This window comes from Oncorhynchus clarkii, chromosome 26, assembly GCF_045791955.1.
Source record: "Oncorhynchus clarkii lewisi isolate Uvic-CL-2024 chromosome 26, UVic_Ocla_1.0, whole genome shotgun sequence".
NCBI classification, from domain to species: Eukaryota; Metazoa; Chordata; class Actinopteri; order Salmoniformes; family Salmonidae; genus Oncorhynchus; species Oncorhynchus clarkii.
This window is the reverse complement of record NC_092172.1, coordinates 48824434-48850016: the sequence shown is the minus strand read 5'-3', so window position 1 is coordinate 48850016 and position 25583 is coordinate 48824434. Positions and strand designations below refer to the sequence as shown.

Below are 25583 nucleotides of genomic sequence, written 5' to 3'. Positions count from 1 at the left end.
GTTGTTCTATATGACCAGAGGTTGTTCTATACTGTTCTACATGACCAGAGGTTGTTCTATATGACCAGAGGTTGTTCTACATGACCAGAGGTTGTTCTACATGACCAGAGGTTGTTCTATACTGTTCTATATGACCAGAGGTTGTTCTATATGACCAGAGGTTGTTCTATACTGTTCTATATGACCAGAGGTTGTTCTACATGACCAGAGGTTGTTCTATACTGTTCTACATGACCAGAGGTTGTTCTATACTGTTCTACATGACCATAGGTTGTTCTATATGACCAGAGATTGTTCTATACTGTTCTACATGACCAGAGGTTGTTCTATACTGTTCTATATGACCAGAGGTTATTCTATATGACCAGAGGTTGTTCTATACTGTTCTACATGACCAGAGGTTGTTCTATACTGTTCTATATGACCAGAGGTTGTTCTATACTGTTCTATATGACCAGAGGTTGTTCTATACTGTTCTATATGACCAGAGGTTGTTCTATACTGTTCTACATGACCAGAGGTTGTTCTATACGGTTCTATATAAAGGTGTGTGTTTGTGATGGAACAAATCAACCCTCTTGAACTGAAGTAGGATGGGGCGGGTAAAATACAACACACCGTACCTAGACTCACCAAACACACACTACACACATCCCCCACCCTCGTGGGGTCCAAATATTAACCGTGAAACAAGGTCTCTGTGTGTGATAAATAATATGGGCATGTGACCTGGTTCATATGTCCTCTGTCTAGATCAGATCACCTCATCTCTCGATTGAGACGTCTCTCTCTCTGTGTGTGTGTCCGAGACGTCTCTCTCTCTGTGTGAGTGTGTGTGTGTGTGTGTGTGTGTGTGTGTGTGTGAGTGTGAGTGTGTCATGTGAGACGTCTCTCTCGGTGTGTGTCTGAGACGTCTCTCTCTCGGTGTGAGTGAGTGTGTATGTGTGTGTGGTCTGAGACCAGACTCAACATAACCTCTATATAGAACAGACTATCTATAATTATATAAAGTTAATAACATCGGATCCATTAGAATAATAACACCAGAGTTTATATTCAACCACTTCCTGACTAAAACATCCTGTTACCCCTCCACCCCACCACCCTGACTCCAGATACACAGTATAACCTTTAAAATATAGTGACGTCTGTCCTTAATGTTCAGTTAAATGTCCATCACACTGTATATATCTCTTCAATATGATACGTCAGGATGTTTACAACACCAAAACATCTGAATATTTAACTCCACACCTGAAACACTTGTTCTGCCAGGTTCTCTGTCCGGAGACTCCAGATGAACAAGAGTTCTCACGTCTTCCTGTAACATATACACGGTTGTTTTGTAGTGAGACAGGAACAAGCCCAAAGCATTGTGGGAGGGGCGGGGGGATACTGTAGTGAGACAGGAACAAGCCCAAAGCATTGTGGGAGGGGCGGGGGGGGCTACTGTAGTGAGACAGGAACAAGCCCAAAGCATTGTGGGAGGGGCGGGGGCGGGGCTACTGTAGTGAGCACCAGCATGTCCTTCCTACATGTACTGTCTCTTCTTTCTGTCACATTAGGACTTTCTAAGATCCAGGCCCTCGGTACGAGCTTCATCCTTCCTCTTCATGGCTGGTGTGTCTGGTAGTGCTGTGTGTGTGTGTGTGTGTCTGGTAGTGCTGTGTGTGGTACGAGCTTCATCCTTCCTCTTCATGGCTGGTGTGTCTGGTAGTGCTGTGTGTGTGTGTGTCTGGTAGTGCTGTGTGTGTGTGTGTGTGTCTGGTAGTGCTGTGTGTGTGTGTGTCTGGTAGTGCTGTGTCTCTGTGTGTGGTACGAGTTTCATCCTTCCTCTTCATGGCTGGTGTGTCTGGTAGTGCTGTGTGTGTGTGTGTGTGTTTGTGTCTGGTAATGCTGTGTGTGTGTGTGTGTGTCTGGTAGTGCTGTGTCTCTGTGTGTGGTACAAGCTTCATCCTTCCTCTTCATGGCTGGTGTGTCTGGTAGTACTGTGTGTGTGTGTGTGTGTGTGTGTGTGTGTGTGTCTGGTAGTACTGTCTGTGTGTTAGTACTGTGTCTCAGTCGGTCTGTGTAGGTCTCTCTGTGTGTTCAGAGCTGGTCTCCAGTCTGTGTAGGTCTCTCTGTGTGTTCAGAGCTTGTCTCCAGTCTGTGTAGGTCTCTGTGTGTTCAGAGCTTGTCTCCAGTCTGTGTAGGTCTCTCTGTGTGTTCAGAGCTGGTCTCCAGTCTGTGTAGGTCTCTCTGTGTGTTCAGAGCTTGTCTCCAGTCTGTGTAGGTCTCTGTGTGTTCAGAGCTTGTCTCCAGTCTGTGTAGGTCTCTCTGTGTGTTCAGAGCTGGTCTCCAGTCTGTGTAGGTCTCTCTGTGTGTTCAGAGCTTGTCTCCAGTCTGTGTAGGTCTCTCTGTGTGTTCAGAGCTTGTCTCCAGTCTGTGTAGGTCTCTGTGTGTTCAGAGCTTGTCTCCAGTCTGTGTAGGTCTCTCTGTGTGTTCAGAGCTGGTCTCCAGTCTGTGTAGGTCTCTCTGTGTGTTCAGAGCTTGTCTCCAGTCTGTGTAGGTCTCTCTGTGTGTTCAGAGCTTGTCTCCAGTCTGTGTAGGTCTCTCTGTGTGTTCAGAGCTGGTCTCCAGTCTGTGTAGGTCTCTCTGTGTGTTCAGAGCTTGTCTCCAGTCTGTGTAGGTCTCTCTGTGTGTTCAGAGCTTGTCTCCAGTCAGTGTAGGTCTCTCTGTGTGTTCAGAGCTGGTCTCCAGTCTTGTTGCTGAGTCCCAGAGCCTGAACCACGTCAACACTTAGTCCGCTCTTCAGAGTCCTCCTCACTGCAACACACAGAAACACCATGTCAAACTAAATGAGAACAATGCACACACACACACACACACACACACACACGTACGTTACCATGTCAACGCGTCTCAGGGATAAAAAAACAACAAACATTTCACACCTCCCACTGGTCCAGGAGACCAGAGCCCTATTCCCTATATAGTGGTACTACTATAGACCAGAGCCCTATTCCCTATATAGTGGTACTACTATAGACCAGAGCCCTATTCCCTATATAGTGGTACTACTGTAGACCAGAGCCCTATTCCCTATATAGTGGTACTACTATAGACCAGAGCCCTATTCCCTATATAGTGGTACTACTATAGACCAGAGCCCTATTCCCTATATAGTACACTACTATAGACCAGGGCCCTATTCCCTATATAGTGGTACTACTATAGACCAGAGCCCTATTCCCTATATAGTGGTACTACTATAGACCAGAGCCCTATTCCCTATATAGTGGTACTACTATAGACCAGAGCCCTATTCCCTATATAGTGGTACTACTATAGACCAGAGCCCTATTCCCTATATAGTGTACTACTTTAGACCAGAACCCTATTCTCTATATAGTGGTACTACTATAGACCAGAGCCCTATTCCCTATATAGTGCACTACTATAGACCAGAGCCCTATTCCCTATATAGTACACTACTATAGACCAGAGCCCTATTCCCTATATAGTGGTATTACTATAGACCACTGGGCCCGGCAGGGTACCATTTTGTGAAGGTTCTTGTACACGTTACTGAAACGTCAGGATGTCAGTTGAGAACAGAACAGGTATCAGTTCTTCATTTCTGGGAGAATGAAAAGCTGGGTATTTACTATATAGTTCTGATATCTTTAGAGAGGAACTAACAACAGAGATATTATGGGCCCAGGGAGATAACGCTCTGTTGTCCATATAAACCTCTGTTATGGACACACATCATACTGTGGATGGACACACAAGGACATAGAGACACAGACAGGGACAAAAGGGCTTATCCCTTAGTGGTGTCACACATCTAGCCTTGACCCTTTTCAGGTACAGGAGGTGGAATCACAATGAGACCAAGATGGAAGACAGTAGTCACCAAGCCTCGTCTAGTAGGACTACAGAGTGGAGGGAAGACAGTAGTCACCAAGCCTCGTCTAGTAGGACTACAGAGTGGAGGGAAGACAGTAGTCACCAAGCCTCGTCTAGTAGGACTACAGAGTGGAGGGAAGACAGTAGTCACCAAGCCTCGTCTAGTAGGACTACAGAGTGGAGGGAAGACCGTAGTCACCAAGCCTCGTCTAGTAGGACTACAGAGTGGAGGGAAGACAGTAGTCACCAAGCCTCGTCTAGTAGGACTACAGAGTGGAGGGAAGACAGTAGTCACCAAGCCTCGTCTAGTAGGACTACAGAGAGGAGGGAAGACAGTAGTCACCAAGCCTCGTCTAGTAGGACTACAGAGAGGAGGGAAGACAGTAGTCACCAAGCCTCGTCTAGTTGGACTACATAGTGGAGGGAAGACAGTAGTCACCAAGCCTTGTCTAGTTGGACTACAGAGTGGAGGGAAGACAGTAGTCACCAAGCCTCGTCTAGTAGGACTACAGAGTGGAGGGAAGACCGTAGTCACCAAGCCTCGTCTAGTAGGACTAAAGAGTGGAGGGAAGACAGTAGTCACCAAGCCTCGTCTAGTAGGACTACAGAGTGGAGGGAAGACCGTAGTCACCAAGCCTCGTCTAGTAGGACTACAGAGAGGAGGGAAGACAGTAGTCACCAAGCCTCGTCTAGTTGGACTACAGAGTGGAGGGAAGACAGTAGTCACCAAGCCTCGTCTAGTAGGACTACAGAGTGGAGGGAAGACAGTAGTCACCAAGCCTCGTCTAGTAGGACTACAGAGTGGAGGGAAGACCGTAGTCACCAAGCCTCGTCTAGTAGGACTACAGAGTGGAGGGAAGACCGTAGTCACCAAGCCTCGTCTAGTAGGACTACAGAGTGGAGGGAAGACCGTAGTCACCAAGCCTTGTCTAGTAGGACTACAGAGAGGAGGGAAGACAGTAGTAACCAAGCCTCGTCTAGTAGGACTACAGAGTGGAGGGAAGACAGTAGTCACCAAGCCTCGTCTAGTAGGACTACAGAGTGGAGGGAAGACCGTAGTCACCAAGCTTCGTCTAGTAGGACTACAGAGTGGAGGGAAGACCGTAGTCACCAAGCCTCGTCTAGTAGGACTACAGAGTGGAGGGAAGACCGTAGTCACCAAGCCTCGTCTAGTAGGACTACAGAGAGGAGGGAAGACAGTAGTCACCAAGCCTCGTCTAGTAGGACTACAGAGTGGAGGGAAGACCGTAGTCACCAAGCCTCGTCTAGTAGGACTACAGAGTGGAGGGAAGACAGTAGTCACCAAGCCTTGTCTAGTAGGACTACAGAGTGGAGGGAAGACAGTAGTCACCAAGCCTCGTCTAGTAGGACTACAGAGTGGAGGGAAGACAGTAGTCACCAAGCCTCGTCTAGTAGGACTACAGAGAGGAGGGAAGACAGTAGTCACCAAGCCTCGTCTAGTAGGACTACAGAGAGGAGGGAAGACCGTAGTCACCAAGCCTCGTCTAGTAGGACTACAGAGTGGAGGGAAGACAGTAGTCACCAAGCCTCGTCTAGTAGGACTACAGAGTGGACTACAGAGTGGAGGGAAGACAGTAGTCACCAAGCCTTGTCTAGTAGGACTACAGAGTGGAGGGAAGACAGTAGTCACCAAGCCTCGTCTAGTAGGACTACAGAGAGGAGGGAAGACAGTAGTCACCAAGCCTCGTCTAGTAGGACTACAGAGTGGAGGGAAGACAGTAGTCACCAAGCCTCGTCTAGTAGGACTACAGAGTGGAGGGAAGACCGTAGTCACCAAGCCTCGTCTAGTAGGACTACAGAGTGGAGGGAAGACAGTAGTCACCAAGCCTCGTCTAGTAGGACTACAGAGTGGAGGGAAGACAGTAGTCACCAAGCCTCGTCTAGTAGGACTACAGAGTGGAGGGAAGACAGTAGTCACCAAGCCTCGTCTAGTAGGACTACAGAGAGGAGGGAAGACAGTAGTCACCAAGCCTCGTCTAGTAGGACTACAGAGAGGAGGGAAGACCGTAGTCACCAAGCCTCGTCTAGTAGGACTACAGAGTGGAGGGAAGACAGTAGTCACCAAGCCTCGTCTAGTAGGACTACAGAGTGGACTACAGAGTGGACTACAGAGTGGAGGGAAGACAGTAGTCACCAAGCCTCATCTAGTAGGACTACAGAGTGGACTACAGAGTGGACTACAGTGTGGAGGGAAGACAGTAGTCACCAAGCCTCGTCTAGTAGGACTACAGAGTGGAGGGAAGACAGTAGTCACCAAGCCTCGTCTAGTAGGACTACAGAGTGGAGGGAAGAAAGTAGTCACCAAGCCTCGTCTAGTAGGACTACAGAGTGGAGGGAAGACAGTAGTCACCAAGCCTCGTCTAGTAGGACTACAGAGTGGAGGGAAGACAGTAGTCACCAAGCCTCGTCTAGTAGGACTACAGAGTGGAGGGAAGACAGTAGTCACCAAGCCTCGTCTAGTAGGCCTACAGAGTGGAGGGAAGACAGTAGTCACCAAGCCTCGTCTAGTAGGACTACAGAGAGGAGGGAAGACAGTAGTCACCAAGCCTCATCTAGTAGGACTACAGAGTGGAGGGAAGACAGTAGTCACCAAGCCTCGTCTAGTAGGACTACAGAGTGGACTGAAGACCGTAGTCACCAAGCACCAAGCCTCGTCTAGTAGGACTGCAGAGAGGAGGGAAGACAGTAGTCACCAAGCCTCGTCTAGTAGGACTACAGAGTGGAGGGAAGACAGTAGTCACCAAGCCTCGTCTAGTAGGACTACAGAGTGGAGGGAAGACAGTAGTCACCAAGCCTCGTCTAGTAGGACTACAGAGTGGACGAAGACAGTAGTCACCAAGCCTCGTCTAGTAGGACTACAGAGTGGAGGGAAGACAGTAGTCACCAAGTCTCGTCTAGTAGGACTACAGAGTGGACTACAGTGGACTACAGAGTGGAGGGAAGACAGTAGTCACCAAGCCTCGTCTAGTAGGACTACAGAGTGGAGGGAAGACAGTAGTCACCAAGCCTCGTCTAGTAGGACTACAGAGTGGAGGGAAGACAGTAGTCACCAAGCCTCGTCTAGTTGGACTACAGAGTGGACTACAGTGGACTACAGAGTGGAGGGAAGACAGTAGTCACCAAGCCTCGTCTAGTAGGACTACAGAGTGGAGGGAAGACAGTAGTCACCAAGCCTGGTCTAGTAGGACTACAGAGTGGAGGGAAGACAGTAGTCACCAAGCCTCGTCTAGTAGGACTACAGAGTGGACTGAAGACCGTAGTCACCAAGCCTCGTCTAGTAGGACTACAGAGAGGAGGGAAGACAGTAGTCACCAAGCCTTGTCTAGTAGGACTACAGAGTGGAGGGAAGACAGTCGTCACCAAGCCTCGTCTAGTAGGACTACAGAGTGGACTACAGAGTGGACTACAGAGTGGAGGGAAGACAGTAGTCACCAAGCCTCGTCTAGTAGGACTACAGAGTGGAGGGAAGACAGTCGTCACCAAGCCTCGTCTAGTAGGACTACAGAGTGGACTACAGAGTGGACTACAGAGTGGAGGGAAGACAGTAGTCACCAAGCCTCGTCTAGTAGGACTACAGAGTGGAGGGAAGACAGTCGTCACCAAGCCTCGTCTAGTAGGACTACAGTGGAGGCAAGACAGTAGTCACCAAGCCTCGTCTAGTTGGACTACAGAGTGGACTACAGTGGACTACAGAGTGGAGGGAAGACAGTAGTCACCAAGCCTCGTCTAGTAGGACTACAGAGTGGAGGGAAGACAGTAGTCACTAAGCCTCGTCTAGTAAGACTACAGAGTGGACTACAGAGTGGACGTCTTTTGTTCCAGCCAAACACTATATATATATATGTTTTAATTAGGTGCTGGGCTTGAACAAAAGCCTGCACACCTACAAGGCTAGTGATGAACAGTGGGAGCTGTATGGAATGGTAGTACAGCAGCCTCTCTACATTCAGAGCAGATCACTTGGGAAATAACAGGTGAAGAAACAGAGAGAGTTTAGTTTAGTTGAAGGGATCAATTCAACAACTGGCTCTGGTCTACTTAAAGGCCCCTCCCCTCCATGTTGTAGTACTCACACGACTTCCTGTTGAGGCGGGAGCGTTTGCGTGTCTTGGGGCTGGACGGCCTCTCTGAGGGGCTCCTGGTAACAGACTTGACTAGCCGATCCATGATCTCATCCGTAGCATCATCCTGGGAGCTAGCACTGTCCTCTTTGGCTACAGACATCTGGGATGAACTAACTGGGCCTAGACCTGGGGACGAAATCAAATCAAACTTTTATTTAAAATGGGGACGAAATCAAATCAAACATTATTTAAAATGGAGATGAAATCAAATCAAACTTTATTTAAAATGGGGACGAAATCAAATCAAACTTTATTTAAAATGGGGGACGAAATCAAATCAAACTTTATTTAAAATGGGGGACGAAATCAAATCAAACTTTATTTAAAATGGGGAAGGAATTCAAATCAAACTTTATTTAAAATGGGGAAGGAATTCAAATCAAACTTTATTTAAAATGGGGAAGGAATTTCAAATCAAACTTTATTTAAAATGGGGAAGGAATTTCAAATCAAACTTTATTTAAAATGGGGAAGGAATTTCAAATCAAACTATTTAAAATGGGGAAGGAATTTCAAATCAAACTTTATTTAAAATGGGGAAGAAGCATTAGAAGAGGAGAAAACAAACATAACATTTTATTGGTTGTATTTAACAGTTGTATTGGTGTTGTATTAATATATTTAACAGATGTATTGGTGATGTATTGGTGTTGTATTAATATATTTAACAGATGTATTGGTGATGTATTAATATATTTAACAGATGTATTGGTGTTGTATTAATATATTTAACAGATGTATTGGTGATGTATTGGTGATGTATTAATATATTTAACAGATGTATTGGTGATGTATTGGTGATGTATTAATATATTTAACAGATGTATTGGTGATGTATTGGTGTTGTATTAATATATTTAACAGATGTATTGGTGATGTATTAATATATTTAACAGATGTATTGGTGTTGTATTAATATATTTAACAGATGTATTGGTGTTGTATTAATATATTTAACAGATGTATTGGTGATGTATTGGTGATGTATTAATATATTTAACAGATGTATTGGTGATGTATTAATATATTTAACAGATGTATTGGTGATGTATTAATATATTTAACAGATGTATTGGTGATGTATTGGTGTTGTATTAATATATTTAACAGATGTATTGGTGATGTATTGGTGTTGTATTAATATATTTAACAGATGTATTGGTGATGTATTGGTGTTGTATTAATATATTTAACAGATGTATTGGTGATGTATTAATATATTTAACAGATGTATTGGTGATGTATTGGTGATGTATTAATATATTTAACAGATATATTGGTGATGTATTGGTGTTGTATTAATATATTTAACAGATGTATTGGTGATGTATTAATATATTTAACAGATGTATTGGTGTTGTATTGGTGATGTATTAATATATTTAACAGATGTATTGGTGTTGTATTAATATATTTAACAGATGTATTGGTGATGTATTAATATATTTAACAGATGTATTGGTGATGTATTAATATATTTAACAGATGTATTGGTGATGTATTGGTGATGTATTAATATATTTAACAGATATATTGGTGATGTATTGGTGTTGTATTAATATATTTAACAGATGTATTGGTGATGTATTAATATATTTAACAGATGTATTGGTGTTGTATTGGTGATGTATTAATATATTTAACAGATGTATTGGTGTTGTATTAATATATTTAACAGATGTATTGGTGATGTATTAATATATTTAACAGATGTATTGGTGATGTATTAATATATTTAACAGATGTATTGGTGATGTATTGGTGTTGTATTAATATATTTAACAGATGTATTGGTGATGTATTAATATATTTAACAGATGTATTGGTGATGTATTAATATATTTAACAGATGTATTGGTGATGTATTGGTGTTGTATTAATATATTTAACAGATGTATTGGTGATGTATTAATATATTTAACAGATGTATTGGTGATGTATTAATATATTTAACAGATGTATTGGTGTTGTATTAATATATTTAACAGATGTATTGGTGATGTATTGGTGTTGTATTAATATATTTAACAGATGTATTGGTGATGTATTGGTGTTGTATAAATATATTTAACAGATGTATTGGTGTTGTATTAATATATTTAACAGTTGTATTGGTGTTGTATTAATATATTTAACAGTTGTATTGGTGATGTATTAATATATTTAACAGATATATTGGTGATGTATTGGTGTTGTATTAATATATTTAACAGATGTATTGGTGATGTATTAATATATTTAACAGATGTATTGGTGTTGTATTAATATATTTAACAGATGTATTGGTGATGTATTGGTGTTGTATTAATATATTTAACAGATGTATTGGTGATGTATTGGTGTTGTATTAATATATTTAACAGATGTATTGGTGATGTATTAATATATTTAACAGATGTATTGGTGTTGTATTGGTGTTGTATTAATATATTTAACAGATGTATTGGTGATGTATTGGTGTTGTATTAATATATTTAACAGATGTATTGGTGTTGTATTAATATATTTAACAGATGTATTGGTGTTGTATTAATATATTTAACAGATGTATTGGTGATGTATTGGTGTTGTATTAATATATTTAACAGATGTATTGGTGTTGTATTAATATATTTAACAGATGTATTGGTGATGTATTAATATATTTAACAGATGTATTGGTGTTGTATTAATATATTTAACAGATGTATTGGTGTTGTATTAATATATTTAACAGATGTATTGGTGTTGTATTAATATATTTAACAGATGTATTGGTGTTGTATTAATATATTTAACAGATGTATTGGTGTTGTATTAATATATTTAACAGATGTATTGGTGATGTATTGGTGTTGTATTAATATATTTAACAGATGTATTGGTGATGTATTAATATATTTAACAGATGTATTGGTGTTGTATTAATATATTTAACAGATGTATTGGTGTTGTATTGGTGTTGTATTAATATATTTAACAGATGTATTGGTGATGTATTGGTGTTGTATTAATATATTTAACAGATGTATTGGTGTTGTATTAATATATTTAACAGATGTATTGGTGTTGTATTAATATATTTAACAGATGTATTGGTGATGTATTGGTGTTGTATTAATATATTTAACAGATGTATTGGTGTTGTATTAATATATTTAACAGATGTATTGGTGATGTATTAATATATTTAACAGATGTATTGGTGTTGTATTAATATATTTAACAGATGTATTGGTGTTGTATTAATATATTTAACAGATGTATTGGTGTTGTATTAATATATTTAACAGATGTATTGGTGTTGTATTAATATATTTAACAGATGTATTGGTGTTGTATTAATATATTTAACAGATGTATTGGTGATGTATTGGTGTTGTATTAATATATTTAACAGATGTATTGGTGATGTATTGGTGTTGTATTAATATATTTAACAGATGTATTGGTGTTGTATTAATATATTTAACAGATGTATTGGTGTTGTATTAATATATTTAACAGATGTATTGGTGTTGTATTAATATATTTAACAGATGTATTGGTGTTGTATTAATATATTTAACAGATGTATTGGTGTTGTATTAATATATTTAACAGATGTATTGGTGATGTATTGGTGTTGTATTAATATATTTAACAGATGTATTGGTGATGTATTAATATATTTAACAGATGTATTGGTGATGTATTGGTGTTGTATTAATATATTTAACAGATGTATTGGTGATGTATTGGTGTTGTATTAATATATTTAACAGATGTATTGGTGTTGTATTAATATATTTAACAGATGTATTGGTGATGTATTGGTGTTGTATTAATATATTTAACAGATGTATTGGTGATGTATTGGTGTTGTATTAATATATTTAACAGATGTATTGGTGTTGTATTAATATATTTAACAGATGTATTGGTGTTGTATTAATATATTTAACAGATGTATTGGTGATGTATTAATATATTTAACAGATGTATTGGTGATGTATTGGTGTTGTATTAATATATTTAACAGATGTATTGGTGATGTATTAATATATTTAACAGATGTATTGGTGTTGTATTAATATATTTAACAGATGTATTGGTGATGTATTGGTGTTGTATTAATATATTTAACAGATGTATTGGTGATGTATTAATATATTTAACAGATGTATTGGTGATGTATTGGTGTTGTATTAATATATTTAACAGATGTATTGGTGATGTATTAATATATTTAACAGATGTATTGGTGATGTATTGGTGATGTATAAATATGTATTGAGGTGTATTGAGTATTGTAGTGAATTGCTTGTGTTTCTAGCTCCAACAGTGCAGTAATATCTAACAATGCACACATCAAAAAGTAAAATAATGGAATTAAGAAATGTATAAATATCAGGATGAGTAATGTCGTATAGTATAATAGTATATCTGTAGAATTGAATAGTATATACAGTCGTGGCCAAAAGTTTTGAGAATGACACAAATATTAATTTGCACAAAGTCTGCTTGCCTCAGTTTGTATGATGGCAATCTGCATATACTCCAGAATGTTATGAAGAGTGATTAGGCAGGGCTGAAATGCAGTGGAAATGTTTTTTGGGGGATTCAGTTTATTTGCATGGCAAAGAGGGACTTTGCAATTAATTGCTGACATCATGTCAGTGATTCTCTCGTTAACACAGGTGTGAGTGTTGATGAGGACAAGGCTGGAGATCACTCTGTCATGCTGATTGAGTTCGAATAACAGACTGGAAGCTTCAAAAGAAGGGTGGTGCTTGGAATCATTGTTCTTACTCTGTCAACCATGGTAAACTGTAAGGAAACACGTGCCGTCATCATTGCTTTGCACAAAAAGGGCTTCACAAGCAAGGATATTGCTGCCAGTAAGATTGCACCTAAATCAACCATTTATCGGATAATCAAGAACTTCAAGGAGAGCGGTCCAATTGTTGTGAAGAAGGCTTCAGGGTGCCCAAGAAAGTCCAGCAAGTGCCAGGACCGTCTCCTAAAGTTGATTCAACTGCGGGATCGGGGCACACCGGGGCACACCAGTACAGAGCTTGCTCAGGAATGGCAGCAGGCAGGTGTGAGTGCATCTGCACGCACAGTGAGGTGAAGACATTTGGAGGATGGCCTGGTGTCAAGAAGGGCAGCAAAGAAGCCACTTCTCTCCAGGAAAAACATCAGGGACAGACTGATACTCTGCAAAAGGTACAGACTGCTGAGGACTGGGGTAAAGTCATTTTCTCTGATGAATCCCCTTTCCGATTGTTTGGAGTATCCAGATAAAAGCTTGTCCGGAGAAGACAAGGTGAGCGCTACCATCAGTCCTGTGTCATGCCAACAGTAAAGCATCCTGAGACCATTCATGTGTGGGGTTGCTTCTCAGCCAAGGGAGTCGGCTCACTCACAGTGTTGCCTAAGAACACAGCCATGAATAAAGAATGGTACCAACACGTCCTCCGAGAGCAACTTCTCCCAACCATCCAGGAACAGTTTGGTGATGAACAATGCCTCTTCCAGCATGATGGAGCACCTTGCCATAAGGCAAAAAACTAAGTGGCTCGGGGAACAAAACATCGCTATTTTTTGGTCCATGGCCAGGAAACTCCCCAGACCTTAATCCCATTGAGAATTTGTGGTCAATCCTCAAGAGGCGGGTGGACAAACAAAACCCCACAAATTCTGACAAACTCCAAGTATTGATTATGCAAGAATGGGCTGCCATCCGTCAGAATGTGGCCCAGAAGTTAATTGACAGCATGCCAGGGGCGGATTGCAGAGGTCTTGAAAAGAAGGTTCAACACTACAAATATTGACTCTTTGCATCAACTTCATGTAATTGTCAATTAAAGCCTTTGACACCTATGAAATGCTTGTAATTATACTTCAGTATCCATAGTAACATCTGACAAAAATATCTAAAGGCACTGAAGGAGCAAACTTTGTGGAAATTAATATTTGTGTCATTCTCAAAACTTTTGGCCACGACTGTACACTACCATTCAAAAGTTTGGGGTCACTTAGAAATGTTCTTGTTTTTGAAAGAAAAGCAGGCTTTTGTCCATTATTAAAATAACATTAAACATGATTAGAAATACGGTGCAGACATTGTTAATGTTGTAAATGACTATTGTAGCTGGAAACGGCAGATTTGTAATGGAATATCTACATAGGCGTACAGAGGCTCATTATCAGCAACCATCACTCCTGTGTTCCAATGGCACGTTGTGTTAGATAATCCAAGGTTATCATTTTAAAAAGCTAATTAATTTATGCTAGCTAATCCAAGAGTTCCTCTGTCCACTTCTGTGTTCTGAGATATGGCCTTTTCTTTGCAACTCTGCCTAGAAGGCCAGCATCCCGGAGTCGCCTCTTCACTGTTGACCTTGAGACTGGTGTTTTGTGGGTACTATTTAATGAAGCTGCCAGTTGAGGACTTGTGAGAAGCCTGTTTCTCAGACTCTAATGTACTTGTCCTCTTGCTAAGTTGTGCACCGGCCTCCCACTCCTCTTTCTCTTCTGGTTAGAGCCAGTTTGCGCTGTTCTGTGAAGGGAGTAGTACACAGTGTTGTACGAGATATTCAGTTTCTAGGTAATTTCTCGCACGGAATAGCCTTCATTTCTCAGAACAAGAATAGACTGACGAGTTTCAGAAGAAAGGTCTTTGTTTCTGGCCATTTTGAGCCTGTAATCGAACCCACAAATGCTGATGCTCCAGATACTCTACTAGTCTAAAGAAGGCCAGTTTAGGACTTGTGAGGCGTCTGTTTATCAAACTAGATTGCTTCTTTAAAATCAGCACAACAGTTTTCAACTGTTCTAACATAATTGCAAAAAAGGGTTTTCTAATGATCAATTAGCCTTTTTAAAAATGATAAACTTGGATTAGCTAACACAACGTGTCATTGGAACACAGGAGTGATGGTTGCTGATAATGGGCCTCCGAACGCCTATGTAGATATTCCATTAAAAATCAGATGTTTCCAGCTACAATAGTCATTTACAACATTAACAATGTCGACACTGTGTTTCTGATCAGTTTTAATAAACACATTTTTTAGCTTTTCTTTGATAAACAAGGACATTTCTAAGTGACCCCAAACTTTTGAACGATAGTGTGTGTGTGTGTGTGTGTGTGTGTGTGTGTGTGTGTGTATATATATATATATTTAGTTCCCTCCAGAGACTGCTGGGATGCATGGATTTATTCCTCTTCATTATGCTTGAAATACCAACCCATTCCAGAGTGAGCACCATGTTAGCAGACAGAGGTCCTGCTGGGGGTGTGTGTATTGGTGTGTCTGCGTCCCTGTGTGTCTTACTGCGGTAGCCCCGGTTGCGGCGCAGGTTCCCCTGGTGTTCGGTACCGCTGGAGGTGTTGAGCACGTTCTTCATGTTGTCATGCTCCTCCTGGGCTGGATCTGGATCTGGCTCTGTAGGCCTGGAGCCAAGGGAGGGGCTGTCCTGGGACTGGGGAGACACCACCCCCGAGAACTTCTCTGTCTGAGAGTGGGGAGGAGAGAGGGGGGGGAGAGGAACGGAGAGAGGAGGAGAGAGAGAGAGAGGGGGGGAGAAGGAGGAAGGGAGAAAGAGAGAGAGAGGGGGGGGAAGGGAGAAAGTGAGAGGAGGAGAGAGAGGGAGGGAGGGAGGGAGGGAGGGAGGGAGGGAGGGAGGGAGGGAGGGAGGGAGGGGCAGCATGGATTCAGACACTGGTGTAAAATGTAGAGGAAGGGTAATGACTTCTGAAATCCACTTTGCATTTTAAATGAGAAAATGTCAATGTGTGAAGGCAGATTTAATAAAGCCAGGTTTAATAAAGCCAGGTTTAATAAAGCATTAGTGTGGTTTAATAAAGCCAGGTTTAATAAAGCCAGGTTTAATAAAGCATTAGTGTGGTTTAATAAAGCCAGGTTTAATAAAGCCAGGTTTAATAAAGCCAGGTTTAATAAAGCCAGGTTTAATAAAGCCAGGTTTAATAAAGCATTAGTGTGGTTTTAATAAAGCCAGGTTTAATAAAGCCAGGTTTAATAAAGCCAGGTTTAATAAAGCCAGGTTTAATAAAGCATTAGTGTGGTTTAATAAAGCCATAAGGTGCCTCTACACCCCTAGCTCTACCCCCAGACCCAAACCTAGCCCTTCTCTAAGCCCTACCCCCCAGCCCTATCCCCACAGCCTAGCTCTACCCCCAGACCTAGCCCTACACTCTACCCCCAGACCTAGCCCTACCCTCTACCCTCAGACCTAGCCCTACCCTCTACCCCCAGACCTAGCCCTACCATCAGACCTAGCCCTACCCCCAGACCTAGCCCTACACTCTACCCCCAGACCTAGCCCTACCCTCTACCCCCAGACCTAGCCCTACCCTCTACCCCCAGACCTAGCCCTACCCCCAGACCTAGCCCTACACTCTACCCCCAGACCTAGCCCTACCCCCAGACCTAGCCCTACCCCCAGATCTACCCTCTACCCCCAGACCTAGCCCTACCCCCAGACCTAGCCCTACCCCCAGACCTAGCCCTACCCCCAGACCTAGCCCTACCCCCAGACCTAGCCCTACCCCCAGACCTAGCCCTACCCCCAGACCTAGCCCTACCCCCAGACCTAGCCCTACCCCCAGACCTAGCCCTACCCCCAGACCTAGCCCTACCCCCAGACCTAGCCCTACCCCCAGACCTAGCCCTACCCCCAGACCTAGCCCTACCCCCAGACCTAGCCCTACCCTCTACCCCCAGACCTAGCCCTACCCTCTACCCCCAGACCTAGCCCTACCCTCTATCCCCAGACCTAGCCCTACCCTCTACCCCCAGACCTAGCCCTACCCTCTACCCCCAGACCTAGCCCTACCCTCTACCCCCAGACCTAGCCCTACCCTCTACCCCCAGACCTAGCCCTACCCTCTACCCCCAGACCTAGCCCTACCCTCTACCCCCAGACATAGCCTTACCCTCAGACCTAGCCTTACCCTCTACACCCAGACCTAGCCTTACCCTCTACCCTCAGACCTACACCCCAGACCCACCTCAGTGATCATCTTTCCCCTGGTCTTGGTGCGTTCTCTGTGGGTAGCCCGCTTGTGTTTCTGGGTCAGGACCCTCTCCCTGGTGGTCCGGTACTCCAGAGAAAACTCACTGATAATCTTACAGAAGTGGGTCACCTTAGTGTCCCGGACAGAGTAGGATGGCTGACCTAGGTACAGCAGGAAGGAATGGAACCTGAGAGAGAAGGGAGGGAGAGGGAAAGAGGGAGGGGTAGGGAGAGAGAGAGAGAGAGAGAGAGAGAAAGAGAGGGAGGGGTAGGGAGAGAGAGAAAGAGAGAGAGGGGTAGAGAGAGAGAGGGGTAGGGAGAGGGGTAGGGAGAGGGAGAGGGGTAGGGAAAGGGAGGGGTAGGGAGAGAGAGGGGTAGGGAGAGAGAGAGAGGTAGGGAGAAAGAGAGAGAGGTAGGGAGAAAGAGAGAGAGGTAGGGAGAAAGAGAGAGAGGTAGGGAGAAAGAGAGAGAAGAGAGAAAGAGAAAAGAGCGAGGGGAGAAGAGAGTGAGAGAGAGAAAGAGAGAGAGAGGAGAGTGAGAGAGAGAAGAGAGAAAGAGAAGAGCGAGAGAGAAGAGAGAAAGAAGAGAGCGAGGGGAGAGAGGTTTTACAGGGTAAGGGATATTCATGTTGTAGTTAGAAGTGTGGAATGATTTCCCGTCATGGAAGCCAATGACCTACATCATCATACAACTAGAATTCCTCTTCTGTTTATGTGTCTCAGTGAATGTGGTTTGTCTGAAAGGCCCCACGTGTGTGTGTGTGTGTGTGTGCTGTATGTGTGTGTGTCCTGTATGTGTGTGTGTGTCCTGTATGTGTGTGTGTGTGTGTGTGTGTGTGTGTGTGTGTGTGTGTGTGTGTGTGTGTGTGTGTGTGTGTGTGTGTGTGTGTGTGTGTGTCCAGTGTGGGTGTGTGTGTGTCCAGTGTGGGTGTGTGTCAGTCACCTGTTGATGATGCGTCTGTGAACCACCTTCAGGATAATGATCCTCTCTGTACAGTCTTTAAGGAACTCTGTCAACCTGTTCTTCAGGAGGGCCTTGGTCTCGTGTTTAGACATCACCTTTAGATTGTCCCACGATGTCTTACACTTCCTCTCCAGCTGAACCAGGCTATCTGACAGCTGCTCAAACTCCACCTGGAGACATGGAGGTGGAGAGACAGACAGAGAGAGAGAGACAAGACAGAGACAGACAGACAGAGGGATGGCCGGACAAGACAGGAGGGAGGGACAGAGGGACAGACAGGGACGGCCGGACAAGACAGGAGGGACAGACAGACAGACAGAGGGACAGGGGTACAGACAGACAGAGGGACAGACAGACAGAGGGACAGACAGGGACGGCCGGACAAGACAGGAGGGACAGACAGACAGAGGGACAGACAGACAGAGGGACAGACAGTGTGAAAGTGTGAGACAGGGTTTTACACAACAGGTCCATTGTGGGAATCAGTCTGACTAGTCCTCCATCCAACAGCCCAAATGAGGATTAGACATCCCCCCTGTATCTAGTCTCTATTGTTATTTTACTGTAATAAAGTCTCTCTATTGTTATTTTACTGCTCTTTAATTAATTGTAACTTTTATTTCTTATCTGTATTTTTTTACACAGCATTGTTGGTTAAGGGCTTGTAAGTAAACATTTCACTGTGAGGTCTACTACACCTGTTGTATTCAGCATTTCACTGTAAGGTCTACTACACCTGTTGTATTCAGCATTTCACTGTGAGGTCTACTACACCTGTTGTATTCAGCATTTCACTGTGAGGTCTACTACACCTGTTGTATTCAGCATTTCACTGTGAGGTCTACTACACCTGTTGTATTCAGCATTTCACTGTGAGGTCTACTACACCTGTTGTATTCAGCATTTCACTGTGAGGTCTACTACACCTGTTGTATTCAGCATTTCACTGTGAGGTCTACTACACCTGTTGTATTCAGCATTTCACTGTAAGGTCTACTACACCTGTTGTATTCAGCATTTCACTGTGAGGTCTACTACACCTGTTGTATTCAGCATTTCACTGTGAGGTCTACTACACCTGTTGTATTCAGCATTTCACTGTGAGGCCTAGTACACCTGTTGTATTCAGCATTTCACTGTGAGGTCTACTACACCTGTTGTATTCAGCATTTCACTGTAAGGTCTACTACACCTGTTGTATTCAGCATTTCACTGTAAGGTCTACCTACACCTGTTGTATTCAGCATTTCACTGTAAGGTCTACTACACCTGTTGTATTCATCATTTCACTGTGAGGTCTACTACACCTGTTGTATTCAGCATTTCACTGTGAGGTCTACTACACCTGTTGTATTCAGCATTTCACTGTAAGGTCTACTACACCTGTTGTATTCATCATTTCACTGTGAGGTCTACTACACCTGTTGTATTCAGCAGTTCACTGTGAGGTCTACTACACCTGTTGTATTCAGCATTTCACTGTGAGGTCTACTACACCTGTTGTATTCAGCATTTCACTGTGAGGTCTACTACACCTGTTGTATTCAGCATTTCACTGTGAGGTCTTCTACACCTGTTGTATTCAGCATTTCACTGTAAGGTCTGCTTCATAGAACCTACTACCCAAAGAAGCCTGTTCTAATTAAACTAGATCAAACTATATTTAAATCCCATGAATCTGTGTGTGTGGGGGAGAGACGAAGCAGAGTCGTTGATTTTTCTAGAGCACTACTTCTATCCAGGGTACCCCCCCCCCCCCTCCCTCCCTATAGGGAGACTTACTCTAGCAGAGCGTGTGATGTCACTACTTTTACCCAGGCCCCCCCTCTATAGGGAGACTTACTCTAGCAGAGCGTGTGATGTCACTACTTTTACCCAGGCCCCCCCTCTATAGGGAGACTTACTCTAGCAGAGCGTGTGATGGAGGGGATCTCGGAGTACACGTCTGAGGTGTCGGTGTAGTTGTCCACCAGGAAGTTGCAGGTGTGATGGAGTAGAGACTGTCTGTGGACCGTATCCTTCACCTCAGTTACCTTCTCCAAGTAGTTCAGCTCAAAACCTTTAGCCTGCAGAGAGACAGAGAGGGGGGGCAGAGAGAGAGAGACAGAGTGGGGGACAGAGAGACAGAGAGACAGAGAGAGGGGGACAGAGAGAGGGGGACAGAGAGAGGGGGGCAGAGAGAGGGGGGCAGAGAGTGGGGGGCAGAGAGACAGAGAGAGGGGGACAGAGAGAGGGGGACAGAGAGAGGGGGACAGAGAGAGGGGGACAGAGAGAGGGGGACAGAGAGAGAGAGAGAGACAGAGGGGGGGACAGAGAGACAGAGAGAGAGAGACCGAGAGAGGGGGACCGAGAGAGGGGGACCGAGAGAGGGGGACCGAGAGAGGGGGACCGAGAGAGGGGGACAGAGAGAGGGGGACAGAGAGAGGGGGACAGAGAGAGGGGGACAGAGAGAGGGGGACCGAGAGAGGGGGACAGAGAGAGGGGGACAGAGAGAGGGGGACAGAGAGAGGGGGACAGAGAAAGGGGGACAGAGAGAGAGAGGGGGACAGAGAGAGAGGGGGACAGAGAGAGAGGGGGACAGAGAGAGGGGGAGAGAGAGAGACAGAGAGAGAGAGAGAGAGACAGAGAGAGACAGAGAGAGACAGAGAGAGACAGAGAGAGAGAGAGAGAGAGACAGAGAGAGAGAGAGAGAGAGAGGGAGAGAGAGAGAGAGACAGAGAGAGAGAGAGAGAGAGACAGAGAGAGAGAGAGAGAGAGAGGGAGAGAGAGAGAGAGACACGTACAGACAGAAAATCAGACAGAGAGAGGCAGGCAGGTGATATGACAGTAAACTACATTAGAGTCAAAACTACAGCAATCAACCCATCTAACAATAAACAGTAAATATACCCTACTGAACTGTTTCCTGCTTCCTGCTTTAGGATAAACATCTTCTCATCAGCTCAACCAAGTCCTTGTGAAGCCAGACAGGTGATGTGTACCAAGACATTAATCTCTCTGCTCCAGACAGGTGATGTGTACCAAGACATTAATCCCTCTGCTCCAGACAGGTGATGTGTACCAAGACATTAAGCCCTCTGCTCCAGACAGGTGATGTGTACCAAGACATTAATCCCTCTGCTCCAGACAGGTGATGTGTACCAAGACATTAAGCCCTCTGCTCCAGACAGGTGATGTGTACCAAGACATTAAGCCCTCTGCTCCAGACAGGTGATGTGTACCAAGACATTAAGCCCTCTGCTCCAGACAGGTGATGTGTACCAAGACATTAAGCCCTCTGCTCCAGACAGGTGATGTGTACCAAGACATTAAGCCCTCTGCTCCAGACAGGTGATGTGTACCAAGACATTAAGCCCTCTGCTCCAGACAGGTGATGTGTACCAAGACATTAAGCCCTCTGCTCCAGACAGGTGATGTGTACCAAGACATTAAGCCCTCTGCTCCAGACAGGTGATGTGTACCAAGACATTAAGCCCTCTGCTCCAGACAGGTGGTGTGTACCAAGACATTAAGCCCTCTGCTCCAGACAGGTGATGTGTACCAAGACATTAAGCCCTCTGCTCCAGACAGGTGATGTGTACCAAGACATTAATCCCTCTGCTCCAGACAGGTGATGTGTAACAAGACATTAATCCCTCTGCTCCAGACAGGTGATGTGTACCAAGACATTAAGCCCTCTGCTCCAGACAGGTGATGTGTACCAAGACATTAAGCCCTCTGCTCCAGACAGGTGATGTGTACCAAGACATTAAGCCCTCTGCTCCAGACAGGTGATGTGTACCAAGACATTAAGCCCTCTGCTCCAGACAGGTGATGTGTACCAAGACATTAAGCCCTCTGCTCCAGACAGGTGATGTGTACCAAGACATTAAGCCCTCTGCTCCAGACAGGTGATGTGTACCAAGACATTAAGCCCTCTGCTCCAGACAGGTGATGTGTACCAAGACATTAAGCCCTCTGCTCCAGACAGGTGATGTGTACCAAGACATTAAGCCCTCTGCTCCAGACAGGTGATGTGTACCAAGACATTAAGCCCTCTGCTCCAGACAGGTGATGTGTACCAAGACATTAAGCCCTCTGCTCCAGACAGGTGATGTGTACCAAGACATTAAGCCCTCTGCTCCAGACAGGTGATGTGTACCAAGACATTAAGCCCTCTGCTCCAGACAGGTGATGTGTACCAAGACATTAAGCCCTCTGCTCCAGACAGGTGATGTGTACCAAGACATTAAGCTCTCTGCTCCAGACAGGTGATGTGTACCAAGACATTAAGCCCTCTGCTCCAGACAGGTGATGTGTACCAAGACATTAAGCCCTCTGCTCCAGACAGGTGATGTGTACCAAGACATTAAGCCCTCTGCTCCAGACAGGTGATGTGTACCAAGACATTAAGCCCTCTGCTCCAGACAGGTGATGTGTACCAAGACATTAAGCCCTCTGCTCCAGACAGGTGATGTGTACCAAGACATTAAGCTCTCTGCTCCAGACAGGTGATGTGTACCAAGACATTAAGCCCTCTGCTCCAGACAGGTGATGTGTACCAAGACATTAAGCCCTCTGCTCCAGACAGGTGATGTGTACCAAGACATTAAGCCCTCTGCTCCAGACAGGTGATGTGTACCAAGACATTAAGCCCTCTGCTCCAGACAGGTGATGTGTACCAAGACATTAAGCCCTCTGCTCCAGACAGGTGATGTGTACCAAGACATTAAGCCCTCTGCTCCAGACAGGTGATGTGTACCAAGACATTAAGCCCTCTGCTCCAGACAGGTGATGTGTACCAAGACATTAAGCCCTCTGCTCCAGACAGGTGATGTGTACCAAGACATTAAGCCCTCTGCTCCAGACAGGTGATGTGTACCAAGACATGAATCCCTCTGCTCCAGACAGGTGATGTGTACCAAGACATGAATCCCTCTGCTCCAGACAGGTGATGTGTACCAAGACATTAAGCCCTCTGCTCCAGACAGGTGATGTGTACCAAGACATTAAGCCCTCTGCTCCAGACAGGTGATGTGTACCAAGACATTAAGCCCTCTGCTCCAGACAGGTGATGTGTACCAAGACATTAAGCCCTCTGCTCCAGACAGGTGATGTGTACCAAGACATTAAGCCCTCTGCTCCAGACAGGTGATGTGTACCAAGACATTAAGCCCTCTGCTCCAGACAGGTGATGTGTACCAAGACATGAATCCCTCTGCTCCAGACAGGTGATGTGTACCAAGACATGAATCCCTCTGCTCCAGACAGGTGATGTGTACCAAGACATTAAGCCCTCTGCTCCAGACAGGTGATGTGTACCAAGACATTAAGCCCTCTGCTCCAGACAGGTGATGTGTACCAAGACATTAAGCCCTCTGCTCCAGACAGGTGATGTGTACCAAGACATTAAGCCCTCTGCTCCAGACAGGTGATGTGTACCAAGACATTAAGCCCTCTGCTCCAGACAGGTGATGTGTACCAAGACATTAAGCCCTCTGCTCCAGACAGGTGATGTGTACCAAGACATGAAGCCCTCTGCTCCAGACAGGTGATGTGTACCAAGACATGAATCCCTCTGCTCCAGACAGGTGATGTGTACCAAGACATGAAGCCCTCTGCTCCAGACAGGTGATGTGTACCAAGACATTAAGCTCTCTGCTCCAGACAGGTGATGTGTACCAAGACATTAAGCCCTCTGCTCCAGACAGGTGATGTGTACCAAGACATTAAGCCCTCTGCTCCAGACAGGTGATGTGTACCAAGACATTAAGCCCTCTGCTCCAGACAGGTGATGTGTACCAAGACATGAAGCCCTCTGCTCCAGACAGGTGATGTGTACCAAGACATGAATCCCTCTGCTCCAGACAGGTGATGTGTACCAAGACATGAAGCCCTCTGCTCCAGACAGGTGATGTGTACCAAGACATTAAGCTCTCTGCTCCAGACAGGTGATGTGTACCAAGACATTAAGCCCTCTGCTCCAGACAGGTGATGTGTACCAAGACATTAAGCTCTCTGCTCCAGACAGGTGATGTGTACCAAGACATTAAGCTCTCTGCTCCAGACAGCACGTAGTTCACCTATTATCAGTTGGTTCAATCTAATCCCTTCAGTCATTGGAATCGTTTTTAGAAAAAAGGGTTTTAAAACTTTTACAATGTTTATAATCCAACAGACAGAATTATAAGCAAATCAAATTGGCACAGACACTGAACAGAGTTGAGGGATTTCGGTGGGAATTGAAGTATTGAATTTATAGTCAAATATAAAAAATATATAAAAAATGATGCACTCATATATACATTTTATTGTATCAGGTATATTTCTGTATATTTTGTGTTGAAATAAAGGAAATAATGAGTGCCTCATTTGCATAAATACACCAGGTGTATTTGATTTGCCTATCATTAAATTAACAAAACTTTTCAACTGTATTAAATGATTACTTTTTAAAAAATTCCAACAAAAATGAAATAAACGTGTCTTTGTCTTTCTCGTGATGTGTGTGGAGACGATGTGTTAAATCTCTGACTAAAACCTTCCCCGAGTGAGGTATGGTTATCTGAACAACCTGAATGATGTGCAGTTCTCTCTGCTCTAAAACTGGACTGATGGGTGTTTCCTCTGACCCCATTTCCTCAGTGTTTGACAGGTCATTACACAAACATTTCCACGGTCGTCACGTTGAGTGACAAGTGGATTTTTTTCAAACACAGGAAGTAGATGTTTTTTGCACCCCTCCCCCTCAAACACAGGAAGTAGTGCCCTATTCAGCCCTATGGGCCCTGGTCAACAGTAGTGCCCTATACAGCCCTATGGGCCCTGGTCAACAGTAGTGCACTATACAGCCCTATGGGCCCTGGTCAACAGTAGTGCCCTATACAGCCCTATGGGCCCTGGTCAACAGTAGTGCCCTATACAGCCCTATGGGCCCTGGTCAACAGTAGTGCCCTATACAGCCCTATGGGCCCTGGTCAACAGTAGTGCCCTATACAGCCCAATGGGCCCTGGTCAACAGTAGTGCCCTATACAGCCCTATGGGCCCTGGTCAACAGTAGTGCCCTATACAGCCCTATGGGCCCTGGTCAACAGTAGTGCCCTATACAGCCCTATGGGCCCTGGTCAACAGTAGTGCCCTATACAGCCCTATGGGCCCTGGTCAACAGTAGTGCCCTATACAGCCCTATGGGCCCTGGTCAACAGTAGTGCCCTATACAGCCCTATGGGCCCTGGTCAACAGTAGTGCCCTATACAGCCCTATGGGCCCTGGTCAACAGTAGTGCACTATACAGCCCTATGGGCCCTGGTCAACAGTAGTGCCCTATACAGCCCTATGGGCCCTGGTCAACAGTAGTGCCCTATACAGCCCTATGGGCCCTGGTCAACAGTAGTGCACTATACAGCCCTATGGGCCCTGGTCAACAGTAGTGCCCTATACAGCCCTATGGGCCCTGGTCAACAGTAGTGCCCTATTCAGCCCAATGGGCCCTGGTCAACAGTAGTGCCCTATACAGCCCTATGGGCCCTGGTCAACAGTAGTGCCCTATACAGCCCTATGGGCCCTGGTCAACAGTAGTGCCCTATACAGGAAACAGGGTT

At 44.5% G+C, this 25583-nt stretch overlaps 1 protein-coding gene across 7 annotated transcripts in view; it reads right to left on the bottom strand.

Annotated features, from left to right (window-relative positions):
• Window positions 1-1029: 1029 nt before the first annotated feature.
• LOC139384528 (FH1/FH2 domain-containing protein 1-like) overlaps window positions 1030-25583 on the bottom strand; it is a 143553-nt gene continuing 118999 nt past the window's right edge. For 6 of the 7 annotated variants that reach the window (XM_071129357.1, XM_071129358.1, XM_071129359.1 and 3 more), the window contains 6 exons: window positions 19907-20068; window positions 17982-18172; window positions 17035-17227; window positions 15338-15518; window positions 7986-8162; window positions 2559-2805 (listed from right to left, as the gene is read on the bottom strand). In XM_071129357.1, the coding sequence (XP_070985458.1) occupies window positions 2723-2805; window positions 7986-8162; window positions 15338-15518; window positions 17035-17227; window positions 17982-18172; window positions 19907-20068 (987 nt within the window). In that variant the 3' untranslated portion in view covers window positions 2559-2722. Of the gene's footprint in view, window positions 2806-7985; window positions 8163-15337; window positions 15519-17034; window positions 17228-17981; window positions 18173-19906; window positions 20069-25583 lie in introns of all 7 variants that reach the window. The other variant, XM_071129362.1, reaches the window with a different exon arrangement.